At 40.8% G+C, this 26261-nt stretch overlaps 1 protein-coding gene across 1 annotated transcript in view; it reads left to right on the plus strand.

Moving 5' to 3' along the window:
- Positions 1 to 26261, plus strand: part of ascc3 (activating signal cointegrator 1 complex subunit 3) — a 161917-nt gene that overhangs the window by 84814 nt on the left and 50842 nt on the right. Inside the window, 4 exon segments of the mRNA XM_063879474.1 lie at positions 3102 to 3278; positions 3527 to 3598; positions 5883 to 6017; positions 23256 to 23447. Of these exon segments, the coding sequence (XP_063735544.1) occupies positions 3102 to 3278; positions 3527 to 3598; positions 5883 to 6017; positions 23256 to 23447 (576 nt within the window).

Here is a 26261-nt window from a genome sequence, read left to right on the forward strand (position 1 = left end):
CCATAAAGGCACAGTAAAATAAACCCTGCAGAGTGTTTGACTCTTTAGGTGAGCCGGACATCTGCAGTGTGAGGTGGAGTGGTGGTGGTGTGGATGTGTAGTGCAGTCCCGCTCCTTTGGCAGGGATTGGTTGGGTCTTATCTTGATGGGATGCTTTGACAGGTACTGCATCACATTAAAGGCCTTACCAATCTTCCCTGTCACATCCAGCAGGAGGCTCACCGATAGGGACTCCCCCCCCCACACTTCTCGTTTCTTTCCTCTCACCCACGTTTTGGTACACGACATATTGAATTTTCTTCAGGTTTCAAAGACAAAATAAAGACATGCAGTATAGGAGCAAGATCACTAACTATATTGAATAAGTCAAAGACATAGACCCCAAAGCCATGGACACACTTTCTATAATGTACTTGTGTTTTCCTCGGAAGACATGTCCATTGGCTCAGACGGTGTAGTCCCCCCCTTTCTTGGAAGGCTTTTTACTTTCAACTTTAAAGTTTTCACTTTTTGTGTTGTTGGGAGCTTGACAGAAACAAAGCAGGAAAGTAATTGAAAATAATTAGGGGGGGAAAGCATATCAATGTTAAATTTAACATGTTCCTTATATTTAATGTAATTTAACCCAGTTAGCTATCTCATATTGACAAAGTTTGGAATCGATTCGATTCAATGTTATTGTCATTGCAGAGAATACAGCTACTGAGACAACGAAAGGCAGTTTAGCATTGAACTAGAAGTGCATCAAACAGGAAATTCCAGAGAAGTGTGATATAAAGTGGAATATTTAATTGAACAGTGAGTGGTAGCTAATATGCGGTGATGAAGTTGGTGAAGTTGCAGTCGATAGTGCAAGAGCTATCAGAAGAGACAGATGGAATGTCTCGGTCTCTTCCAGAAGATCAAAATATTCATCGTCCATCCCGTTGATGTAAGAAAGTGCCAGCATTGGTCGTCTTGAAGCTCAAAATGAGCACTTTGTTCTTGTTGTTGTTGAGAATAAGGTTTTTGTGTTGTGTGTCAGCTTGATGATGGTATTGTAACCGTGCACAGGCTAAGGTGAAGATACAGTAGTGCAGAGGACTACGCACACAGCCCTGTGGGACGCCGGTGTTCAGGGTGAAGGTTGAGGAGTTTTGATTGTTTAACCTATCGGGAACTAATGGAAATGTTGGGGAGGAAGCCCATAATCCAGTTGCAGAGGGAGGTGTTGATGTAGAGGGATAGTTTACAGGTGCTGATGGGTGAATGCTAAACTGAAAAGAAAAGAAAATGATCTCATATTGTTGTTTTACAGTAGGGAGAGGACAGAGTGTAGCAACATAGAGATGGCATACTATGTCTACCTGTTCTGGTGGAAGGTGTAGGTGGAACGCAGGGTTTGAGATGAGCCAGGACAAGCATCTTAAAGCATTTCGTGATGATGGGGGTGAGTGCTGCAGAGCGGATATCATTAAGGCTCAGCCTCCACCATAATGGAAGTGTTTTTTGGACAGCTGCTTGGGCCATTCACAGATTGAAGATGTTAGTCTGGACCTCACTCAGCTACCCATATAACCCTATCCAGCCCCAATCGGAGATGCCATCAAGGCCAGCAGAATCAATGCATCACATTTCAGTTGGGTAGACAGTGAGGGGCTGGTGGTCTGCCTTTATAGCCGCCATGAGCTTACAGCAGATTCTAAGCAGAAGGAGCTGAGTTGTTGTTGTTCATATGTGTGAAGGTACCAACATAAGAGTGCAGCAGATCTAAAGCTATTTTATTTTTAATTTTCTTAAATGTAAAACTTAGTATAAGTGGTGGAATACCACAGTTTACTGATGGAAATTTGAATGAAATGAAATGCTATAAAATAGCCCTGCATGATAAACAAAAGAATGACTTACAAATGGAACAACCCTACCTAGGTGTTTTTACTTGAAGAAATAGTATGCAAATATTGAGGTTCATATTAGTATTCCCTACTGTGACAAAGATGTTAACTTTGTCATACTACTACTATTGAAAATGTCCCTGCTTGAGCCCATCACATCAAGTGTTACATAGGGATGTCACTATATTAGGGAAGTAAAGAAAGGAGTACAATGGAGGCGTTTCAGGCAGTGGGGGAGTGGGTGAGAGAGAAACGCACAGGGATTTTAGCCTTTGTAAACGAAAGCACAAAAGCACAAAAACCTATACAACAAATTACAGGAGAGGTAACCCCAAAAAGGGTCTCCTAAATCCTCTAAAGTCACATTAACATTTAATAGTCTGCTTCTTTGGTGCGCACCAGACGTTTCATTTTAAAAGAAGGTTCGGTTTGCGTTGACACAGGCAAACCTCAAACAGACTATAAACTGTGAACAAAAGTCATCTGCACGGAAATGCTGTTCATCTATTGGTCAGACATTAGTGGGTAAGAACGCAAATCTACCGGAGCCCCCCATGGAGCATCGGCAGGTTACTTTCATGCTGCTCTTAATCTAGAGAGCATATCAACAGACGCTAGCCTGCGGCGCATATGGTTATATAATCGGACAACGTGCGTTAAAAAACATAATAACACATATAATGAGACGTTCTGCAGCAAGGAGGAGGTTTCACCGACGACAGGAGGCTCTGATCAGATTATTTTATGTATTGTTGACGGGAACTTTTTTACTTTTACACGACACTCTTCAACACTCCAGTTAAATCCATTATGACTGCATCATTCTTTTGCTTAAGATTTTGAAGACCTCCGCGGTGTTGTGACACAAAATACTACGCTTCCTATGTTTTGGTGCGGACTGCGTTCAGGGATGACCCGCTCCAGAGCTCAATAGCAAGCGGTCCGAGACCACCTCTTTTAGGCGGACCAGAGTCCGGTTGTGTAGTTCACATCAAAGGTGTCGGACTGCGTTCACACCAACCCAAACCAACCGCACCAATGGGTTTAACGCCCCAGGGTTCGATTCAACCTGGCTAAACGAGGCTGGTGTGAACGTGACCTAAGTTAATCTGAGCTTTTCTTACCCAACATTGCCTTGAGCTATCTCAGCAGATGTATTGTATCTCCTTCTCCTATGCATAGGATAGAGTTTGGTGTCATCATGACTCTGTTGTTTCCGATGTTTAGGTGGAATCCACCCAGAGTATGATCAGAATCCTGGGACTCTCCGCCACGCTGCCCAACTACCTGGACGTGGCCTCCTTCCTGCACGTCAACCCTTACATCGGCCTGTTTTTCTTCGACAGTCGCTTCAGACCCGTGCCCCTCGGACAGACCTTTGTTGGCGTCAAATCCACCAACAAGGTAAACACACGAAGAGGATGAAGTGTTTCCAAACCTCTATGACCCTGTACATTTATCATGCACAGGTGTATTAGTTCTTAATATCAATTTTAGGAACTATTTTAAGAAGGATGACTGCTACACCACACAAGTTATTCAGATATAATTTAGTTTAAAACTGCATGTGTCTGCAATTCATCAATCTCAGAGTAAAAACGGTGTAAACAGTTAAGTAATACATATTTGTTGTAATTCTGTGTCCTGTTTAGATCCAGCAGCTTCATGACATGGAGGAGGTGTGTTACAACAAAGTTCTGGAGCAGGTTAAAAACGGGCATCAGGTAAGGGCTCTTTTGCACAATTAGAACCTTACAGGAAGCGTGTGACCTAAGGAGGAGGACATCTTACATAGATCGTGTTCTTTTTCAATGTTGATACTCAAAATGAATACTTCAGGTATTCTACTTCCCTTGACTTTTTAACGAGGTGGCATTAATGTACTTCATGTCTGTCATACGTCTTCATCATTTTTCGGCTGAAATGTTAGGACTAGAAGAACCTAAAGAGGAACACTGCAATAATAACTTAAGGAGGCTTTATCTATATATGATTTAAATTACAAAGGGCTTCATACACACATCAGAAAAATGAATACATTAGAAATAAATAACATTACAAAATATAAGAAACAGACCCAACTAAAATGAAGCAAATCACAGTACAGGGACTGAGATCTATAAAAAGAAATGCCACTTTGGACAAATGTCCAAAGATTCAGAAATTCTGATTGGTTGATTGTAAGACGATTGGCGCTAAAACAACAAAGGCGGCATTGCATTTTGTTGCACAGATGGAGCAGGGAATGGATAAAAGACAGAGATTTAGGGATTGAAGCGGTCGAACAGAAGAAAAATCAGGAACAAAGAGCGATCTGAAATGTAAACAGGGCAGGGGTTTACACGTGATTAACAGGATCTTGTGATTTATTTTACAGGAAGGAATGAGAAAATAGGGTCAATGTAGTTTTTCACGTGTAGGACCTCCTGCAGTTTACATTTTCCCAAACTGTTTGGAATGAACACCTGCTATCTGAAGTCTCTGACGTCCTTATCTCCCTCAGTGTTACCCTCCCCCTTCCTTCTCCCATCCACGCTCATTCTGCTTCCACTCTGCAGCCTCAGAAGGTCTGCTGGGAGGATGAGAGTTGTGGATTCAGACTTTACCGTTTAGCTCCCATCTGCTGCAGCAGTTGAACTCCCTTTTTAGCAAGTGTTCACACACGCATACACACACTCTTTTTCTTGCATTTTTTCTTTTCTCTTGCCCATTATATCCCTCAGAGGTGCACTTAAAATGTATCTTGCTGCAGCCATGAGAATTTTGTAAACTAACCTAATTCTACTTCACCACTAACACCTTTTTTTATCCCCCTCTTGACACTCTTCAACGATCCACTCACTCATTATTAAATTGTCAAGAAGTGCCTCTGACATTTATTAGTTTCATCTGGGAGGATCTGATGGATGAAATTTCCTTTATTATTTTCCCACCACCCTCCTGGTGGGAAGCACGCTGCCAGGAAGAAGTTTAATAAGCAGAGAAGTGGCGGTTACTGCCGACAATGCTTCCACAGCGCTCAGTGTTGCTGATAAAACACCTTCAATAAATAACGCTTGCTGCAGTGGTCTCTTCGGACCCACTGTGTTGTAGCATACACACAGCCGGTTGCTGGAGGTGTGTGCAGTGTGCTTTGGTCTAATAAAAGATGTCCATACGAAGACACCAAAAACAATATCAGTAGGGTCTTTCATGGCTTTTCACACGTAATAGTAACACTTGTTTAATGCTCTTTTATCGTGATTGTTGTTACACCCTTCTCCGTTTTTTTTTATATTACCAAGTGCCCCTGAAATTGTTGAATGGAGAGCAAATGGGAGTGTCTTTAATGTCAATTATTCAATAATAATCTGCTATTTCCTATTTGTTTTGAAAGAGCAATGGTCATTTCTACTGACCAAAGCTGCCTTCACATGATTTGTTCTTTGCACATTGCAAGGTAAGGCGCAAAGCCTTGCAGTGAAAACAGCTAGTTTTTTTGTGGTTACCTCCCCTGCTTGCCTATGTTTATTGTTAAGCTGTCATCTGATTGTTTCGCGTTTCAAGGTCAATTAACTTATGAGTAGCGCTCCCTGATCTGGAAGTTAGCAATGCAAAAACAAACAAACAAAGAACAAAAAGCAGTGGGATTTTTCCATTTGATTTTAGATTGTAAAATAATATCTGTTACAAAGGTTTACAGGTGTTTTGCAGCAGGATAATATCCAGATAATAACACCACTTTTAGCATCTGCCACTTTTAAGACTTGTAAAAGCTACAGAAATTCACCAGTGGGGTATTTAATAACGTTTTTTTTATGTAAATCTCTTAATCTTGGGGTTAATCATCATAAATCATTGACTTTGAGAAAAATTGCTGACTCATATTAAGGTTTTAGCACTCATTCCTGCACCACTATGACGGTGGGTTGAGAGAGTCTACAGTTGTCTTACATGTTAGCCATCAAATGTTGAACTTGTTGTCTCAATGTTGTGTACCTCCTCATCTTCTGTCTGTGTATGCCTCAGGTGATGGTGTTTGTCCACGCCCGTAATGCCACAGTGAGGACGGGCATGGGTCTGATCGAGATGGCCAAGAACCATGGAGAAACAGGCTTCTTCCAGCCAAACCAGAGTGCAGACTACGGCCAGTGTGAGAAACAGGTAAAGGAGCTCAATGTCTTTTTAAGAGCATCATTTAAAGCTTTCAGCTTATTTTCATCTGAATTCCCTCACAGGGAAAGCGGTAGCATTGCCAGGTTTTGATTGGTCTTTTTGGTTTTCAGGATAGTCACATTAGCCTTTTCTAATCCCAAAAGCTAAATTACTGTTGTAAAAGCTTGTCAGAGTTGATGGTGTTTAATGTGTGTACAAAAAGTACAAGATTTCACAAACAATATTAATTAATATAGCATTATCTGTTTATTTCAATGCAATAGCCTTGTCAAGTGAATCTGTTGAATCCACTTAAGTGAACTTTGTTCCACAAATGTGTACATCTGCATTATCAAAGCGCCTTGACAGTGCTGACCTGATGCTGCCATGCTCTATTTCTCACTAACTACTGTGTCAGAGGTTAGCTTGCAAGCTACACCAGTTTGACAGTTAGACCAAACATTATATAACTAAGTCAACCAGCTCTCAATCTCAGATGTTTAGGGCCTGAGCAATGAAAAAGTCGGAGCAGAGGAACTGGGTTTGCAATGGTTAGCAAACGTGAAAACGATTTTTGAGAGGGTTGGGGTTGGGCGGGGCAAATTCAGAAGCTGCGCCCACAAGGTGAAATGATTGTCGTATAATCATATGAAAGGCAGCAGAACACTCAGCAGAGAGTTCATGTGTCATAAATAATGTTTTGCCCCGCCCCCTACTCTTTAGCTCCGCTCCTTACTCACAGAACTCATGCACTTACACTCGCGGGAGGTATCATTCACTAGGAAGAGCGTAAACCGGACAAACATTGGAGTGGAAGGTCCGTTCAAAGCTTTAATTTGAAGAAATGCAGGTAGATTTTGCTGTGCTGCTTTTTTGCACTTTGGAATTCCTCCGTGAGGTCCCACATAATATACAGAACCTCGACACACCAACAGAAACAGAGGAACAGTCACGGATAAAGATTGTCTGGGACAAACACGCATTTACACTGAGTAACACCAGTAATAACACCAGTACTACACTGGTGACACCAAAGAGAACAAGAAGAGAGAAAGCAACTCATCGTTACTGTCAACACAGTTTTGGTGCTACATTACATTAGTGGGCAGGCATGAGAGCAGGACACCCTGTGTGTGTGCGTGTGTGTAATTAATGGTCTCTCTGCTGTGAGAGTACACAGAGGTGGAGCTACATTCTCCCTCAGAGGACGGCCAGTCAGACTCCGACTCTCGCATTTAAATCTCATGCAACAGAAGGCAGAGTGATAAATTTAGTAACCTTTTCCTTCATTCCCTGGGGCTGAGCCAAGATTGATGTGCCTGTAATCTCTCCTCTATTTAAATGGGATATGTATACAAATCAGATCACTTTTCATGCTTTCTAAAACTGGAAATGGGAGACAAGAGATTATGCTGGGTGACTAAAAATGGGGCTCTATGGCCTGGTTGGTCTTTGAAACAGTACTTTAAAAGCTTTTTCTGGAAGTGTTCCCGCAGTATAAGTACATGAATGAAGCGTGTTGTGTTTGCACTAACTGTACATTAATTCACTCATGGCCCTTCTGCCTGTTTCCCAACATAATGAGTATTATCCACTCCATTAGTCCAGCTCTGAGTGTGTGTCAGTGGGGCCTGCTCTGTGAAGGAAGAGGCTCAGGTTGATTCCACTCTAAGCCCACACAGAGATAATGCACTGCTTATTTGCACCCTGGAAATTGCCCCACATTAATATTTATAGGTGTTTTTTAATCTCCAATATGCATATGCAGTGAAATAAAGCACCGCTAAGGTCAGCCATATAATTTAGCGTTTATTTATCCAGCTTTGAAAGTCAGAAGTGATTCCACCATATTTTTCTCTCCTAATGTTATTTAATTGGCTTAGTCCCAGGGGCTTGGAGAGGCTGTCAATCAAGCTTAGATATCTTAATGCACACACTCTAATCAATTCTTGTTAAATACAGTTTTTGGGGAGCGAACGATGATAAAGTGCTGTTGATGTTGAACACTTTCCATGAGAGCCTTTTAAACAGCAGCCCCGAACTCCTGCCTTTTGATAAGTGGAAGAGCAAGTATTCAGAGCCTTTACTAAAGCAAAAGTATAAATACTACAATGTAAAAACACAAGTAAGAATCCTGCTTTTATAATGTACTTACCAAACGTATTATCAGTAAGTATGAAGATGAAAGTATTAATTGCAGAACAAATAATTAAGAGAGAAGCAAATATTCACGCTTGATAAATATACAAGGATTTTAAACATAAAAATAAGGTTAACATTAATTTTCAACTCTCTCATTGTCTTATAATAATTTTGGATAGTTTAGACTACATCAAAACGTATTATTTAACAGCTCTTCAAATTTTTTCTGTGTAATAGTCAATATATAGTATATATAAAGTAACCAGGGTTTTTTTCCAAACCGCCTAACAGGCGCCAAATTACTGCCGGCGTGCGCCCTCATACCAAAATGCAGATTTTCCCCGTTATTTCTGTCCCTCATCAACTGTATAATTACTCCAAAATATAAAAATCATGTCAAATAGAGCAGCAGATGGCAGAGACAGGTTTGTTTTTACAGAGCTCGGACATTGCATTGTTGTTCAAGGTTTCAAGGTTTTATTGGTCATATGCACAGCTTATACAACGTATATGTTGGCAATGAAGATCTTATATCCCATGCTCCTCCAACAACTCAACATACATGGTGCAAAAGATAAATAAAATAGTGCAAAAGAGAGAAGAATATTTACAATAACAACAGTAAAGATTTGAGGATGTGAAATATATACATATGTGGAATACATTGAGAGTATTTAAATACTTTACTCTGTTGAATGAGGAGGTATGGGCAGATGCATATATTATGTATAGCAGATGTATATGGCAGATATGTGTAATATATAGATATGTGTACTATAAACAGATATGTATGGCAGATGTGTATAATATATATATATATATATATATGTATGTGTGTACTATAAACAGATGTGAGTAGACATTCACACAGCTCAGAAGTTCAGCAGTCTTATAGCCTGTGGTATAAATGTTTACGTCCACAGCGCCATATTGTATATCCGCGTTGTGTTCTTTTTAGAATTGATATATCTTACATACAACGTCAGCGCCTTTATACTATATTTTTCTAGAAAAAACCCTGGTAACTAAAGCTGTAAAACAGATGTAGTAAAGTAAAATGTGCATTTTATCCCTTAGAAATGTACATTACTCTGACAGTGCCCCTCATGCTTGTGTTGTAATAGCCTTCGTGTAAAACATCCATATAAACTGCCTGAAGTATTGGTAGTGAGCACATGGCCTTATTTAGGTGCGGGACAGAACTGCAACCGTTAGTTCCAACCAACAGTTACTCAGTAAAGTCCACTTATACAGTGGTATGCAAAAGTTTGGGCACCCCTTAGGAAAACCACTGCATCAGTTTGTCACTTGCTGAGCTTTTGAAGCAGCAACTTCATTTTAACATATGTTATACCTTATGGTAACAGAAACATCTCAGTAGTGAAATAACTTTTATTGGTCAAACAGAAACATGTTTATGTGCATTCAAACAAAAATAGGCATGTGCATAAATTTGGGCACCCCTAAGAAATAATTCCATTAATATTTAGTATTGCCTCCTTTTGCTGCAATAACGGCCTGTAGACGCCTCCTGTAGCCACAGACAAGTCCCTTAAGCCTGGCAGGTGGTATTTTGGCCCATTCTTCCACACAAAACGTCTCCAGTTCAGTCAGGTTTCTTGGCCTCCGTGCATGGACAGCCTTCTTCAAATAAATCCATACATTTTCAATGATGTTAAGGTCTGGGGACTGGGATGGCCATTCCAGAACATTGTACCTGTGCTTCTGCATGAATTCCTTGGTGGATTTTGATCGGTGCTTAGGATCATTGTCCTGCTGAAAAATCCAACCCCGGCGTAGCTTCAACTTTGTGACTGACTCTAGAACATTCTTGTCAAGAATCTCCTGGTACTGTAAGGAATTCATGTGGCCCTCAACTTTAACAAGTTTTCCAGTACCTGTGCTAGCCACACAGCCCCATAACATGATAGATCCTCCACCAAATTTTACAGTGGGCAACAAGTTCTTTTCAAACAAATGTTGTTGCTGTGATCTTCTATTATAAAGGAAAAGCAAATTGTCATGAAATCTCAGAGGGGTGCCCAAACTTTTGCATACCACTGTAAATGACAATTCTATCTTGTCATATCTGTCTTATTATAATTATCCATTATCAAGAGGCCCTGCTCATCAAAGAGGTTGATTTTGCAAACTTAATAAGGAAATGATGTTTAAATGTCGATATATTTAAAAGGACATTCACAGTAATGTAGTTTTTATTACTTAAAAAATGAACCAGTAGCATCTTACACTGCTTCTCTCGGGGGGAATAATAGTCTTAGTGTTGAAATGCACAATTTATTTTACATTATTTGCCTCATGCTTGACAATTTTCAGGTTCAAGGAGGCACATTTTTCATTATAAAAAAGTAAATATGGCCACCAGCTACTATTTTCAGTATATAGATTAACCTGCCAAGTCTTTTCACAGTCAACCATTTGCCAAATAAAACCAAATGACACAAAGGTATTCCGTTTACTATGACCAACCATAAGACAAATAAATCAGCAGTGAAAAGTTGGACTAGTGATCTGATGTCCTGACTCAGCTGATGTGGACTGTGTAATGCCATTGGACATGTGCGATACTCTTCCTCTCCTGCTATCTTAGTGTGACCGTTTAAACTGGTTACTATACTTAGAGCCGATTAAGATTGGTTGAAGACTGAGAAACATCCACAGAGTTTTCTCCCCTACAGCCGGCAGAATGGTAATGTGTGCAGCCGGCCCTTTCTCCAGCGCTGACACAGCTCTGTGCAGAGCGCCCTGGCTATCGGAGACTAGTCAGCTAGTGAATAGCGACATCAGGAGTTAATTGAATTCAGTTGCCGATAGATTTTCTGTCCGATCAGTCAACGTGTTTCATCTCAGCTGGCAAACAATTCAGCCGATCACCGATTGTTGTGATGTAGGGGTGGGCGATATACTGGTATGATAGTAAAAACCGGTATTGTGCTGCGCCATGATGTGAATTTTGAGATATCGTTGATACCGCGGTATTCATAAATTGGCGTTCATATTGGGTCGCATTTTCGAACATTCTTTGTCTTCTGAAGTATATTCAAACGGGCTTCGGAAGATTAACCTAACAACAGATCTCCGATGGATTAATGAATGCCTGGACGTGTTCCTAAACAGCCTGTCTGTTCCTAAAACAGCTGTGCACAGAGTTCTCGTGCACCTAATTTCCATACTATAACGCTCCACGAGCTCCTTATAAGGGCATGCAAGACGTGTGAACAATCCAGACTCCACAGGCAACGCGAAAGCAACTTTAAACGATCAAAATCAAGACATTATTTTAGGACATCACGATGTCTAGTAGAATCATGAATGTAGATGTGAAACTGAATTTTTTTTGTCCGCGATAAGCATAAAAGCGTGTTTAGAACAAAGTTTTGGAAATATTTTCCCCCGTGACTGATTTCGTAACTTCTAGCAAGCAGGGGCTGGCTTGAGCGGAATGGTTTTTCAGTGAGACGCACAACGATAACTGCATATGCAGTGAATGATATTAGCCTACTGTAATTATGCCCATTATTTGATTTAAGTAATACAATACAACAGAAGGTAAGCAACAAATAAAGGCCTGGTACATATACAAGCCTGCCCCAAATAAAGGCCAGTGCGATGTGCAGCCTAAGTAAATAAAAGCACTCGGCCACAATTTGAGGATTTACAGTGTAGACCTATTTTTATGAGCGGACGTTGCAAGCATTTTTTGCTGCGCGGAAGTAGTGCTAGCAATAGTGGATCCAAAACAAGAAGAAGAAGAAGACATTGAAGAAAAAGAAGACATTGAAAATTAAAGATGAGTCAACAGGCAGAAAAGAATACCCAGGTGCAGGATGACGAATTGGTGGAAAAGAAAGGGGGCACCTCTGTCGTGTGGAACTGGTTCGGTTTTAAGATCTCCGACCTCGAACAAAAAAATATCTTATGTAAATTGTGTCGCCGTGCTGTTTTAGCGAAAGGTGGAAACCCCACCAATTTATTAAATCACCTTAAAACGATGCATGTACGAGAATATGCAGATTGCATCAAAATTCGAGAAGCAATCAGCCCAGGAGCTCGACCAAAGACAAGCCAGACTTCCACTCAATCGCTTCAGCCATCACTACAAACCTCATTCGCTGCCGGTACTCGCTATGAGCGGACAAGCAAGAAATGGAGAGACATCACGGAGGCTATAACCCATCACATTGCGAAGGACATGGTACCCATCCAAACTGTGGAGAAAGTGGGTTTCAAAAAGTTACTTCAAACTCTGGACCCAAGGTACGAGATCCCGAGCCGCAAGTACTTCAGCCAGAAATGCCTGCCTCAACTGTACTTGGAATGTCGGGAGAGAGTTTACGGCGAAGTAAGCCAAGTCGATTTATGATGTTAAAATACATATTTTGCCTCAACTCAGTGGTGGGCCGTCAGGGCCAGCAAGGCCTTCTCTGCTGGCCTAAACATCATCAGAATATAAATTAAACTTTGATATATTTTTTCCACAAATACGTATTAAATTATTCCCCATAGTCTATTCTCTTCATTTTATAGCGTTCGTCTTGGCTGCGCTGCTTCCAGCCTCAGAACGAGATTTGGAGGGCTGGCCTTTATGTTAGAGCTTTTATCCAATCATATTTCAGCCATAATGTGTTGCTAGGGTCAAAGAAGTCTGCCCGTAGGCCTTCAGAATCAACAGTGCGGGCGGCTGTAAGCTTAAAGTGAACGCAAACAAAACTGTGGCGTTAACCAATCAGATTTCGAGGTGGCGACAACGGGCCAGCTAGCAGGCGTACGCTAACGTTAGCACGTGCACATCTTCTGATTGGATACGCACTATTGCGAGGCAGAGCTAGGCAGTAGGCAGAGCCATACAGTCTATGGGCAAAGCTAGCAAACAGAACTAGAACTTGAGCGAGCTAATTTGTGTAGATTTCTACAAGCTATTTTTTTCAACCCACAATGGCTGAAGGAGGAGAAGAGATCAATTTGGTCGAAGATATAATTACAACGCCATTTTCAAAACAAACTTTTCAAGTAAAGCTACACATCTTGAAAAGGTGAACGACCAACTCCAACGCTAGCGAGCCTAGCACAGCAGGGAAACTACGAGCGGTACCCCTGGCTCACAGCCTCCGAGAGGCACTGCAAATTGTACTGCCGGGAATGCCTGGTATTTGCAACTGATCGATTTGGTGTTTGGAGCTACACTAAATTTGCAAACTTGAGTTGTCTAACCAAGGCAGCAACGAGACACCAAAGCACAGCTGGGCACTTGGAAGCACTGGTGCTTTTGAAAACCTTTGGGGACACCCGAGTGGATCTACAGCTCAACGAACAAGTGTGCAGGGAAACGGGGCTCCACAACGAAAGGGTGAACAAAAATAGGGAAATATTGAAAGACTGGTTGATTGTGTCCTGTTTTTGGGTAAACAGGAACTTTCATTTAGGGGACACGATGAAAGCGCCGAGTCCAGAAACAGGAAACTACGTGGAGCTTCTTTCTTTTCTTGCTGAGAACAACACAGATTTGCATTACCACCTGTACACAAACAACATGTTTACTGGGACGTCAGGCAAAATACAAAACGACCTGATTTATGCTATTGCTGAAGTGATGGGAGAAGAGATCAAAATGAAGATTAAAAAAGCACCCTTTGTCGCTGTTATGGTGGACGAGACGTCAGATGTGGGTAATGTAGCACAGCTGGCACTTGTTCTGCGTTATGTGACGGACACAGGTGTCAAGGAGCGGTTTGTCAGATAATCTGATTAATTAAGTTAACTGTAAATGCTGATGTATTGATTATAAAAGCTTCGGAAATATTAATATAACTCTGTTGTACTTGACTATGTTAAGGTGATGCAACGCCCGGTTATACTGCGTTTCTGTCTAAATGTATAGTTTCTAGAGCCATGGCGTCATAATGATGGCATTAAGAGGTGGAATAATTCAGGTAGGACTGTGTAGGACATCACTGAAGGCCTAGGTGTGAAATGCACGGCCCGCCACTGCCTCAACTAATGTCATTTAACTAAGAAGGGCTATTCAAATGTGATTCAGATTTTTCCCCCTCATATATCGTGATATAATATCGATATCGTCTGGACAGTGAAAAAAAAGGTATTGTTCAATTATTGTATCAATAATAGATTTTGCTGAACAAGATTCAGTGCACACAACTGGATACGTATAGGATAGCGTTGGATTGATCCTACGAACAAGTTTGTCTGATAGCAGGACTGCGCATGGGAGGAAAAATATAATACTGACCTGGATCCATGGATTTACTTTCTTTTTTTGTCTCATTTTGACTGTAAATAATAATGTAATGTAGCAGAAAGGTGTGTATAAGGTGTTCTTTTTAGGTCAGAAATGACTAGAGGTAGAATAAAGAGCCAAAGCTGTAGATATTTATCAGAATACAGATAGAATTGCTGCCGAAATGTTTATGCTCTCTTAATATAGAGAAGTAGCTAAATAGGTGTGAGGGTGTAAAGCATATCATATTACCCTCATTTTTGTGCAGAGAACCTCTGCCAAAAACTCTCCCCAGAGACCACTGTGTCCATGTGGCCGTTTGACTTTCATTTGCTCCAACTCTGACAATCCAGCCTCTGCCATCCTCTCCCCTTTTCTCTCCCCTCTCGCTCCCTTTTTTAATATCAGTTCTCGGGGAGATGAGCCCACGTGACTGGTTCCTGAGGAGACTCTGCTGTGGAGGTTAAGAGACACCTTGTGGTCCCACGAGTCCATTACACATGATATAACAGAGCTCTCAGAAGTTATGGAGGACTGTCGAGTTAAGCATGGACTTCCAGTTTTAATGGTGGGCGTCATGGCATGTGGTATGAAAGATTTGTCTGTTGAGATAGGGAAGCATCTTCCTGAAGAAGGAGTGTTACATTAGTGCTGATGCACTTTAAAGGTAGAAACAGACAGTACAGATGTACTGACGTGCCTTTACTTTTCCTTCTCTTTAAACTCTCCATCTCTGTGGTCTTTAGATGTGCAGCTTTCATGTCACTTTGTTTGACAACATGCACCGATGCAGACACGGTGAGTGGCAAACCTCCAGGGACTCCGCAGCAGCACCAGAGCAGGCTCATTAATGTCTGCGTACGCTTTCATTGGAGCTATTTTTACAAGTCTAGTCCACCGCCAGTCCTTTCATTGTGGCAGATCCGTGACAACCTGTCAGTGTGCCAAACCAGCTCCCCACCACACTGATCTACAACAATGAGCTGCAACTCAAAGGCTGCGGGAAAACAGGAGTGAGACAGAGGAGTGACAAACACACATATCATAAAGATGGCTGCCTTAAATAGAAAACTTTATGAAATATTGGGACAGTGTGTAGAAAACCAAGTACCTCTCCATCCAGTCCGACTCTTCTTTATTCCAGCCTATCAGCATTCTCATAGTCGTGTGTTCTAGAATTGCAGCGCACGTTTAGCCAAATGCTAATTTGAGTGTTGTTCGGCTGTAGCACCCCCTCCCCTGTGTTCAAGGGCAACAAACACATCAGAGACATTGTTGAGGATATATCTTGTGTGCTTTACAGACAAGATTGCGTTCCATTTCTAATCAATGTAGTTCTTTGTAGCTTTACTCAAAGAAGCCATATTCTCCTTTTTGGGGTTTTCCCTTTCCTGTAGTGTGTTGTATAGGTTTGTGTGCATATAAATGGTCTGCAAAGGCTAAAATCCTCTTCTCTCCGGCACACTCCCCCCTTGCCTGAAACGCCTCCATAGGACTCCACTTCTGTAACATAATGACATCACTAAGTAACATGTGCACTTCTATTGGTTAGAGCCCAACACATTGTCGGTGATAGGCTAAGGGGCGGGACACTTTCGACACATCTCCAAGCGGTTGACCAATTACAACAGAGCCGGCCAGCTAACCAATCAGAGCAGACTGGGCTCTGGTTTCAGACAGAGGGTGAAAAGAGGTGCTGCAGCACAGGCAGTATGAGAAAAATAAAGAGCTCTTTGAACATTAAAGCATGGACACATGGAACAACATGTAAATATGAACCAGAGTGCATACAAGGGCCCCTTTTAAACAGTTCTGTACATGGCACATCATCTTGTCATTCTCTGTCATTTCTACATATCTGTGTAGAAACTCAAAGCATCCCATCTACTGTCACAGACCTCCTGGGAGAAGTGACAATAAAAAAAATCAATTCTCTAAATAGTAATTTAATACAATTATCAGTAAACATAAGCATTTAGAGATAATAACAATTTCACGCTTCAGAGATGCAAGCGTAATAGAGCTGCCACACAGATGGCAGAGCGGCACATCTGCAGACACTTCCTGTGGACACTATGACTTCATTCAGAGATCAGAATGTGGAGCAGCAATGTCTCTGGACACTGAGGTTAGGGGAGAGTTGAGGCTCCTGTTAAGTTGCTAACCATCCAAATAACCTTTTTTCACATCACCATAAGGCTGCTTTTATTGGACTAAAGTTGTGTAAAACTAAACTGAAAGATGTGAATGCCATCACCTCAGTGAAGCTGTTTTTAGATTCACAACAACATTAAAGCCCGGGCTCTGCTGCCTCTTGTTTGTCTTGTATTTTCGTGTTTTATAAGCTCACAGCAGGTCCAGTCCACTTTAATATGGTAGAAATCAATAACTATATATCGCTTACAAAACTACATCACAAAGTACTTTACAGTAGGGGAGAACAGACATAGAATGTATAGAAACAGAAATATAATGCCATCATTAATGAAATATAAGATTAAAAGATAAATATATGCCTGATAAAATAAGTTAACAGATACCATTATTAGGTTTTACTTATCTAATAAGTACTTAGTAGTACGTTTTGTTATTATATTTAGAAAAATAGTCTGTTTTAATAGTAATACATTTTATTTTAGGCGCCTTTCATGGCACCCAAGGACACCGTACAATTTGTTAAATATAAAGAGGCAACAGAACATGATAAAAACACAAATAGGAAATCATGGAAGGGACAATCAAAGTGTACACAAATGATGGGGACAGGTTATCCAGGAGGAACAGATGATGGGGAGCACTACAGTGAGTAGGCTCCAACTCTCTCATATATCCTAATGATTCCTCCTAACTCAGGGGCCTTTTTTATTTGAAGGGGCCCTTGTATGCTCATTTTGAAGTTCATAATGATCTTTTTTGCTATTACTGGGACATGTCTCCATGCTTTAATGTTCAAAAAGCTCTTTATTTTTCTCATACTGCCTGTGCTGCAGCACCTCTTTTCACCCTCCGTCTGAAACCAGAGCCCAGTCTGCTCTGATTGGTTAGCTGGCCGGCTCTGTTGTAATTGGTCAACCACTTAAAGATGTCCCGCCACTTCACATACATTGCGTACAGCTCCAAAAACAAATTAAGAGACCATTGCAGCACTATCAGTTTCCCCCGGTTTTACTATTTATAGATTTGTCTTTGAGTTAAATACATTTGTTTTGGTTTTTATTGTATTCTATAAACTACTACCATCTCTCTGTGTTGGAATCAACAGACGCTGGGGAATACAGGGGATTTGAGCCTTTGCAGACCATTTACATGCACAAAAACCTATAGAACAAACTACAGGAAAGGGAAAACCCCTAAGAGGATAATGTGGCCTCTTTGAACTTAGACTTCAGACACACACCATTTTCTGTTGCAGATCTAGAGCCTTTACTCTAAATCTCTTATCTATGTGATGCCAGCATCATTCAAGGATTGAACTGTTTCCTATTTCAGATAGCAAAATGTATAATGCACAAATACAGCAGCAGGGAAAACGTTCTTGTGTATTTCATTGCTTGTGAGATGTGTAAAATGCAGAATTTATTCCAAACCAGAGAATCTACAAATAACTTAATCTACTACATCCTGAGAAAACACGTCATACCACTTAATAGTGACAAATTGTAAAACATAATGATGTAAAATGTGCCGCTGTGGAGTAAAAATCCACCGTAGATGTAGCTGAAGCAGAATGAGATGCAGGCAGATGGTGATGGAGAAGTGGAGCAGAGTGGATGTGAGTGGAAAGTTATCCTCCCACTCCATCCAGCGCTAACAGCCAGCTCCTCTGAGCACCAAACATTATGACTATCAAGGGTCACTAATTGAAATCAACAATTAGCCATCCAGCCTCAATTCAACACCAAATGAGGAGCTGTGGTGCTCATGACAGTCCGTGTGGACGGACACCTATCTGCAGCTCTTCACCACAGAGCTGGGGTGTCATTAGCCTCGTTTTTGGTGTGATTTTACACTTCTGAGCTTTGTCATTTGTTGCATTTTAATACTAATGCTTCCACATTTCTGCTAATGCCTTTGTGTTTATTGTAATTCAAAGTAAAAGGGATATACAGGTGTGTCAGTAATGTTAACCCTCCTGTTGTGTTTGTTTTCCCGTTCAAATTTGCCCGGTCTTTTTGAACATTAGCACTAAAAACATGAATCATCAGTACATTTTATTTAAACGATGTCTCAAATTACTGGTTGACATGAATATCTGCAGTGAATGAGCAAATAATGCACGCTGAAAATGAACATGGTTGTTTAGTGGCTTTGTACTATTTGATCGATGAATACACTCTAGAGTCACCCATTCATTTCCTATGGTGGTCATTTTTGACTGGGAACATTATGGGTGTTACAAACTTTCTATGAAAGTGGTGATCAGCAATTTATATGTCACTGATTCTTCAGATAAGGGACAAAGCAAGTGTTAGTTGTTTTTTTCAATACATCACTAATTTACAATGAATATTCTTATAGACAAAGGTAAAGGCCATCACACCATGTAACGGAACATTTATTCACTTTATAAATTAATTTTGTCATCAGACACCAAAATTCATACTGTTTCAGTTAAATGAATTCCACAACAGTTCTTAGTTTTAATAATGGTCATAATAAACACAGATGCAAAATAAGATTTTGTTCTGATTTTGCGCTGTTTTAAAAAAAAACAAATTCCTTAATTTTATACATTTGTTTTTAAAATTAAGTGTATATATAAAATAAGGGTATCAAATTCCCACTGTGGAGCGTATCATAAGGCCTTTAAGCAATCACATTTACATTAAAAACAGTATTTATGATTGATAAAAGTAGTAAGTCGGTCAGATTTGACCCAGACTGAAAAAACTGTATCTGTGTAACTGTAACTGTGTTGACTTTAAATAAATGTATTATGTCAACAAATACCACAATGTATTAGGTAAGGGTTTTTACAGTAGCTACAGTGTAGTTATGGCAATGGAAATCTTGTGTCCTGAGCTCCAACAATGCAACATATTATAATAGGACATAGAAAATAAAATAAAAATAGTGCAAAATGAAACAGAGGACAGATTTTAATCAAATAGTGCAGGTTATGTTGCTAGACCGGTCTGTATGTAGTGCAGATGAAGTATATGCATGTCAGAATAATATATATAATAAGCTGAATGATGCAGAGAATGTTGAAAGTGACCAAGTATATGCAGGATTCTATGTACATGTAAACAGAATGAAATATACAACAGAATGTAAGATTAGAGATTAATACTGTACAGTGAAGTCCAATTAAATACTGTTTGTTCTACTAATAACTATCAAGAAAACATATTAGAAAAGCAATCATATTACGTTGAACCTAATGCTTTTTATTTAGACGTAATATAATTGCTTTCAACTAACCTAATACAGTTATCTGAAATCTGTTGAGAAACACATTTATTTAAAGTCAACATTTCAAATTAGCTATTCTCCGTCTGCTTAGGACATTTATGACCTTTGTGGTTTGTTGCATTGTAGTACTGATGAGTCCACATTTCTGGGGATGCCTTTGTGTTTCCTTTTCCTCAAAGTATCAGGGATCTACAAGCGCTCAAATGAAATTGTCCTTAATGCTACACCAGCTCGTTATTCCCAGTCTACTCAGTGGAGCTTAGCGAAGGTTTGCCAACCTGTATAATGGTTTATCTGGGCTGTGGGGTTGGCTGATGTTTGCACAGGCCCAGGAGTGACAGATGGAGAGTGGGGCTGGCAGCTGGCTGTCTGCGGACACACACAGCTCTGCAGCAGGAGCACAGCGAGTGGCAGGGCCTAATGGGACCTGATCAGGAGCTTAGGTCACTGCCATCTCAAATACAGCCATGGCATTGGCAGACATCAGCGCTAACTCACCTTAGATTAGAGGCTGGAGGTATGGCGGTAACACACTGTGACACCTCAAAGCAAAGCCTCAGCCAGAGCATTTCAATTACCCACCTTCCCCTGCTCCGGTGGATCTCCACAGCACAGTGCACAGCCTGCCCTGAGGTCTCCCAGGACACTGTGACCTGGCTTCAGGACGTTTATGGCTTTACACATCATATTAAGATATCGCTTCTATTGTCTCCTTCTTATGGGATTGTCATTACTGCACAAAACACGGACATAAAAGGTTAGCAGCTTAACAAAGAATCGCCACAAAACAGTTGCATAGATGAATAGGACAAATGGTTGCTTTTCTATGAAAGGTAAAACAATGAACTAGCACACACAGTCTTAGAAAAGGGAGCAGAGCGAAGAGTCTTGTTTATAGGTGCGATAAACCACCAGCAATATGCATCGAGATATACAAGTCATCAGTAGTTGATCCATAGTTTCTCTTAGGCCTTTATTCTACCTTAGCCATCTGCATGTTTGTGCCTCTAGAGGCTTTCAAATATTTCTATGCAGAGGGAGATTGTAATGTAATTGATGAGCCTCAGTGCAGCTTTAATAGTGGTGCAGTGATGACGTTTTTTTGTAGGCTGAACCGGAAGTTAGTAACACAATGGCGCTCTCATGGATTTTTCCTTTGGATTTTGGAATATTGCAGAAACAAACCCTTATGATACTCACACATGTTTTGTTCATTGTGATAAACTACACATATTGACATCACTGTGAGGAGTTTTGAAGTGAAATGCATTTGCCAGAAGTAAAAATGTAAACTAACTCACTGCTAAGCTAACGGTGGCTAATGGATGGATGGTTCATTAGTCTAATTTAGTCACTTGTTAGCGACTGCCGTTTTTATGACACTAAAATCTTCAGATATTTACCAGTGGGATATTTACTGACTTATTATATGTCATAGAACAACATGTCAATTTCAGGCAACAGGTTCAAAAGAACATTAACTTCATGACATTTTAAACAATGTTGTCTCCTATGCACTGCTAGAATCATTATGGTGTGTGTGTGTGTGTGTGTGTGTGTGTGTGTGTGTGTGTGTGTGTGTGTGTGTGTGTGTGTGTGTGTGTGTGTGTGTGTGTGTGTGTGTGTGTGTGTGTGTGTGTGTGTGTGTGTGTGTGTGTGTGTGTGTGTGTGTGTGTGTGTGTGTGTGTGTGTGTGTGTGTGTGTGTGAGGCAGACAGCTGCTGGCAGTAATGTGCTTTCTGTTGTGTTCAGAGTGTTACTGAGAGCGCTGGGCTTTGACCTCTATTTAGATGCCCAGAGAGAGAGATAACGTCCTGTGATGAGGACCACCCTCAGGCCAGGCCGGGTCATAGCCCGCTGTCAGTCATCACACACACCTCCCTCTCTATACTGTGTGTGTGCTGTGTGCTGTGTGCTGTGTGCTGTGTGCTGTCTCTGAGCTGCAGATAATCTTAGTCAACACCTGTGGATTTCTTCACCGTGAACACTTATTGTTTGTATGCGGTCCATTCAAACAGCATCTTGGATATTGGCATTTTTTCTACCCAGCACAAAACACCCCGTGCTAGGTAGTATTTCCTCGCATTCCTTTAAGCCATTAAGCCATTCCATTTATTACCTTTTTTTAAATGAATCTCTCTTACCACCAGCAGTAGCTCAGTAGCTAACCTGATGATCGCTGGTTCGAGTCCAAGTATGGGCAAAAAAAAAAACACTTGGTCTGGTAGATGTTAAGATGCCAGTTCCTCCCTTCCGAGGTGTCTTTGAGTCAATGTATTTTATAAAATATGTTTAACTTTTGCAAGAAATATTACCAATAAGGTTTTATTACATATTATTGCTAACATAAGCTACGTTAGCAGACGCTACAAGCTTGTAAATTAGCATTGTATGGCTAACTCGTTACCAAACGCTAATACACATGCTACATACTCGTCCCATAACACCGACATACAAAACGTTTACATTCTAAACTCAATCATATTTAATCATACGCCCAAGACACACTAAACATTCATAGTAGGAGCATGGATGTATAAACTGAACAGCAGCACTGGACACCATGTTGAAATTGACCACAGCGTAGATGTTACGCTACGTTCTGAACTCATTAATCATACCCTCATGGTTCTGCACTGATGTTATTCGCTAAAATTACGGAGAAATCTCATTGGCTACAAACAGCACCCTGTTGTTAAAAAATCCATTTGTGAATCTAGCAGGGGTTAGGGGGTCCCAAAGTGCATCAATTATGACACAGCCCCGGAAAAATTAAGAGAAAAATTAATTATTTAATTGTATTCTATAAACTACTGACAACATTTCTCTGTGTTGGAATTCAACAGACTCTGGAATGGCTGCCATACATGTAGAGATAACGAAACATTTGGAGTGGTCTCTCAATTTTTTCCGGAGCTGTAGATATGTAACGACATCAAATATTTCAAATGTGTTTCATTACGTTACATTTTTTCATCATGAAACATATTTAAAATATTTTATATTAATACATATATATACATTTACGTATAAAAATACATATTTTTGTGGATTTATAATAAAACAAATTAAAACAAGAACAATTTGTGTGTGGATCAGAAATACATTTGGGAACTTAATTTTAATACACGTGGATTTTGTCTAACATTTATATAAATCTATAAATATTTGTGTGTGCTTTGCAAATTATTTTTCTAGGTAGAGACATTTGTATATAAATCATGAGTTATATTTGTGAATTTAGTGTTCATTCATTTTTTTGAATCTGCCCCATCTGAACCCCCTTCGCTCTGACATGAGTTGTGTGTGCATTTGGGGCTGATGTGTATACAACCTGTATGTGCCTGTGTTTATTAGTACTGTATACAAACGGAGTCTTAACCAAATATCTTCTATTGAAATTTAAAAAAGGAAAATGTCTTCTTTTTCTTTCAGATCCAGCGCTCCAGAAACAAGCAGATGAAGGAGATGTTCCCAGAAGGCTTTGGGATCCATCATGCCGGCATGCTGCGCTCTGACCGCAGCATGATGGAGAGCATGTTCTCCAAAGGCCACCTGAAGGTGCTGGTGTGTACTGCCACTCTGGCCTGGGGAGTCAACCTGCCGGCACATGCAGTCATCATCAAGGTCCTATTCTTTCATTTACTTCCGCTCTCCCTCTTCAGTTTAAGTCTCTTTGTTGGTGTCTGCCTGTCCTTCTTTCTTGTTTGTATTTTCTGTATTCGGCTGCCGATTGCTCTCAGCCTTCAGGGACCAAACTTCTTTCTGGCCATTGCATTTATTTGTTTTGTATTAGAGAGCACTGGAGCAACATATACAGTGGGGCAAGAGAGAGAAATTTACCTATCTGAAAACCTACCTCACTGGTGCAGCTGCAAAGGCAGTAGCAGGACTGGTGTTAACAGATGTAAATTATGACAGCGCAATCACTTTACTGCAAAGCAGATTTGGAAGGAAAGATCTGGTGATCAGTGCTCACATGTCAAAGCTACTAAATCTAAACCCTGTAAAGAAATGATGTGAATGCATTAAGGCGGCTATATGATGAATGTGAAATTCAGATTAGGAGCTTGGAGTCACTGGGTGTAGTGTCAGAAACCTACGGAAGCCTACTATGCCCAATCTTACTGCAGATGATTCCAGACGACATAGCTCTTGAATATAGTCGTCAGAGGGGAGTGGATGATGAATGGAAGGTTGCTGAAATAGTCACATTCCTACGGAAGGAGGTTCAGAGCAGGGAAAGAGCACTGCAAATGACAAATTCATACAGAAGAGAACATAAAGCAGAAAACAAGCCATGGAAGCAGTCACGTTCATTCAATGAAGTGAAAATGAAAGGACCTAGCATGCAATCTGCTGCTGCACTGCACACAGCCAGAAGACTGGTGCCCTTGAGCAAGGCACCGGACACCTCCAATCCCCCCTCCCCATTGCTCCCCGGGCGCTGCACGATAGCTGCCCACTGCTCCTAGTACTAGGATGGGTTAAATGCAGAGGAACAATTTCACTGTGTGTGCTCTGCTGTGTGCATGTATGTGACAAATAAAGAGGGTTTCATCCTCCGATTCTATCTATCTATGTTTGTTCTGTGACAGTGCAGAACATAAATCTGAAGATCAGATCACAACGTTCCTGAACGCAAAGACAAACTCAAGAAAATGGGAAGATGCTTTGTGTGTTTAAGACGGAAAACACATTGCAAGATTCTGCAAGATGAAGGATGTGTCATGTGAAAAATGTGGAAGAAGACATCACATTGCTGTGTGCACGGGTGAGAGAGATGAGGTGCAGCCCCACACTGTTACTGAAGATGCTGTTGTTTCCTCAGTCATTCCTCATTCAGTGAAGATGAAAACAGATGGACAGAACACTGTGCTGCTCCAAACTGCTAAGGCGTGGGTGCAAGGTCCAAAAAAAGAAAACCCTGACTTTGTTGTGTTACTTTTATAATACAAGGGTAAGTCTGATGATGTTCAAAAGGTTTTTTCTTTCTCGTGGTTCAACAAATAATATTCCTGTTTAATGAAAGTGGGCCAACTGTTGGAAAAACCTTACAGAGTCTGTAAAATAAACTATACACTATATTTGTAAAAACTATTTCCTTCAGTAAAATAATGAAATGAAATTTGTGTTGAGGGTCACATTAGGGCTTCTGGATGAAACTCTTACAGTGGGGCAAAAAAGTATTTAGTCAGCCACCAATTGTGCAAGTTCTCCCATTTAAAAAGATGAGAGAGGCCTGTAATTTTCATCACAGGTATACCTCAACTATGAGAGACAGAATGAGAAAATCCAGAAATCACATTGTAGGACTTTTAAAGAATTAATTTTCAAATTATTGTGGAAAATAAGTATTTGGTCAATAACAAAAGTTCATCTCAATACTTTGTTATATACCCTTTGTTGGCAATGACAGAGGTCAAACGTTTTCTGTAAGTCTTCACAAGGTTTTCACACACTGTTGCTGGTATTTTGGCCCATTCCTCCATGCAGATCTCCTCTAAAGCAGTGATGTTTTGGGGCTGTCGCTGGGCAACACGGACTTTCAACTCCCTCCAAAGATTTTCTATGGGGTTGAGATCTGGAGACTGGCTAGGCCACTCCAGGACCTTGAAATGCTTCTTACGAAGCCACTCCTTCGTTGCCCTGGCGGTGTGTTTGGGATCATTGTCATGCTGAAAGACCCAGCCACGCTTCATCTTCAGTGCCCTTGCTGATGGAAGGAGGTTTTCACTCAAAATCTCACGATACATGGCCCCATTCATTCTTTCCTTTACACGGATCAGTCGTCCTGGTCCCTTTGCAGAAAAACAGCCCCAAAGCATGATGTTTCCACCCCCATGCTTCACAGTAGGTATGGTGTTCTTTGGATGCAACTCTGCATTCTTTCTCTTCCAAACACGACGAGTTGAGTTTTTACCAAAAAGTTCTATTTTGGTTTCATCTGACCATATGACATTCTCCCAATCCTCTTCTGGATCATCCAAATGCCCTCTAGCAAACTTCAGACGGGCCTGGACATGTACTGGCTTAAGCAGGGGGACACGTCTGGAACTGCAGGATTTAAGTCCCTGGCGGCGTAGTGTGTTACTGATGGTAGCCTCTGTTACTTTGGTCCCAGCTCTCTGCAGGTCATTCACTAGGTCCCCCCGTGTGGTTCTGGGATTTTTGCTCACCGTTCTTGTGATCATTTTGACCCCACGGGGTGAGATCTTGCGTGGAGCCCCAGATCGAGGGAGATTAGCAGTGGTCTTGTATGTCTTCCATTTTCTAATAATTGCTCCCACAGTTGATTTCTTCACACCAAGCTGCTTACCTATTGCAGATTCAGTTTTCCCAGCCTGGTGCAGGTCTACAATTTTGTCTCTGGTCTCCTTTGACAGCTCTTTGGTCTTGGCCATAGTGGAGTTTGGAGTATGACTGTTTGAGCTTGTGGAC

The sequence above is a fragment of the Eleginops maclovinus genome, chromosome 3, assembly GCF_036324505.1.
Source record: "Eleginops maclovinus isolate JMC-PN-2008 ecotype Puerto Natales chromosome 3, JC_Emac_rtc_rv5, whole genome shotgun sequence".
NCBI classification, from domain to species: Eukaryota; Metazoa; Chordata; class Actinopteri; order Perciformes; family Eleginopidae; genus Eleginops; species Eleginops maclovinus.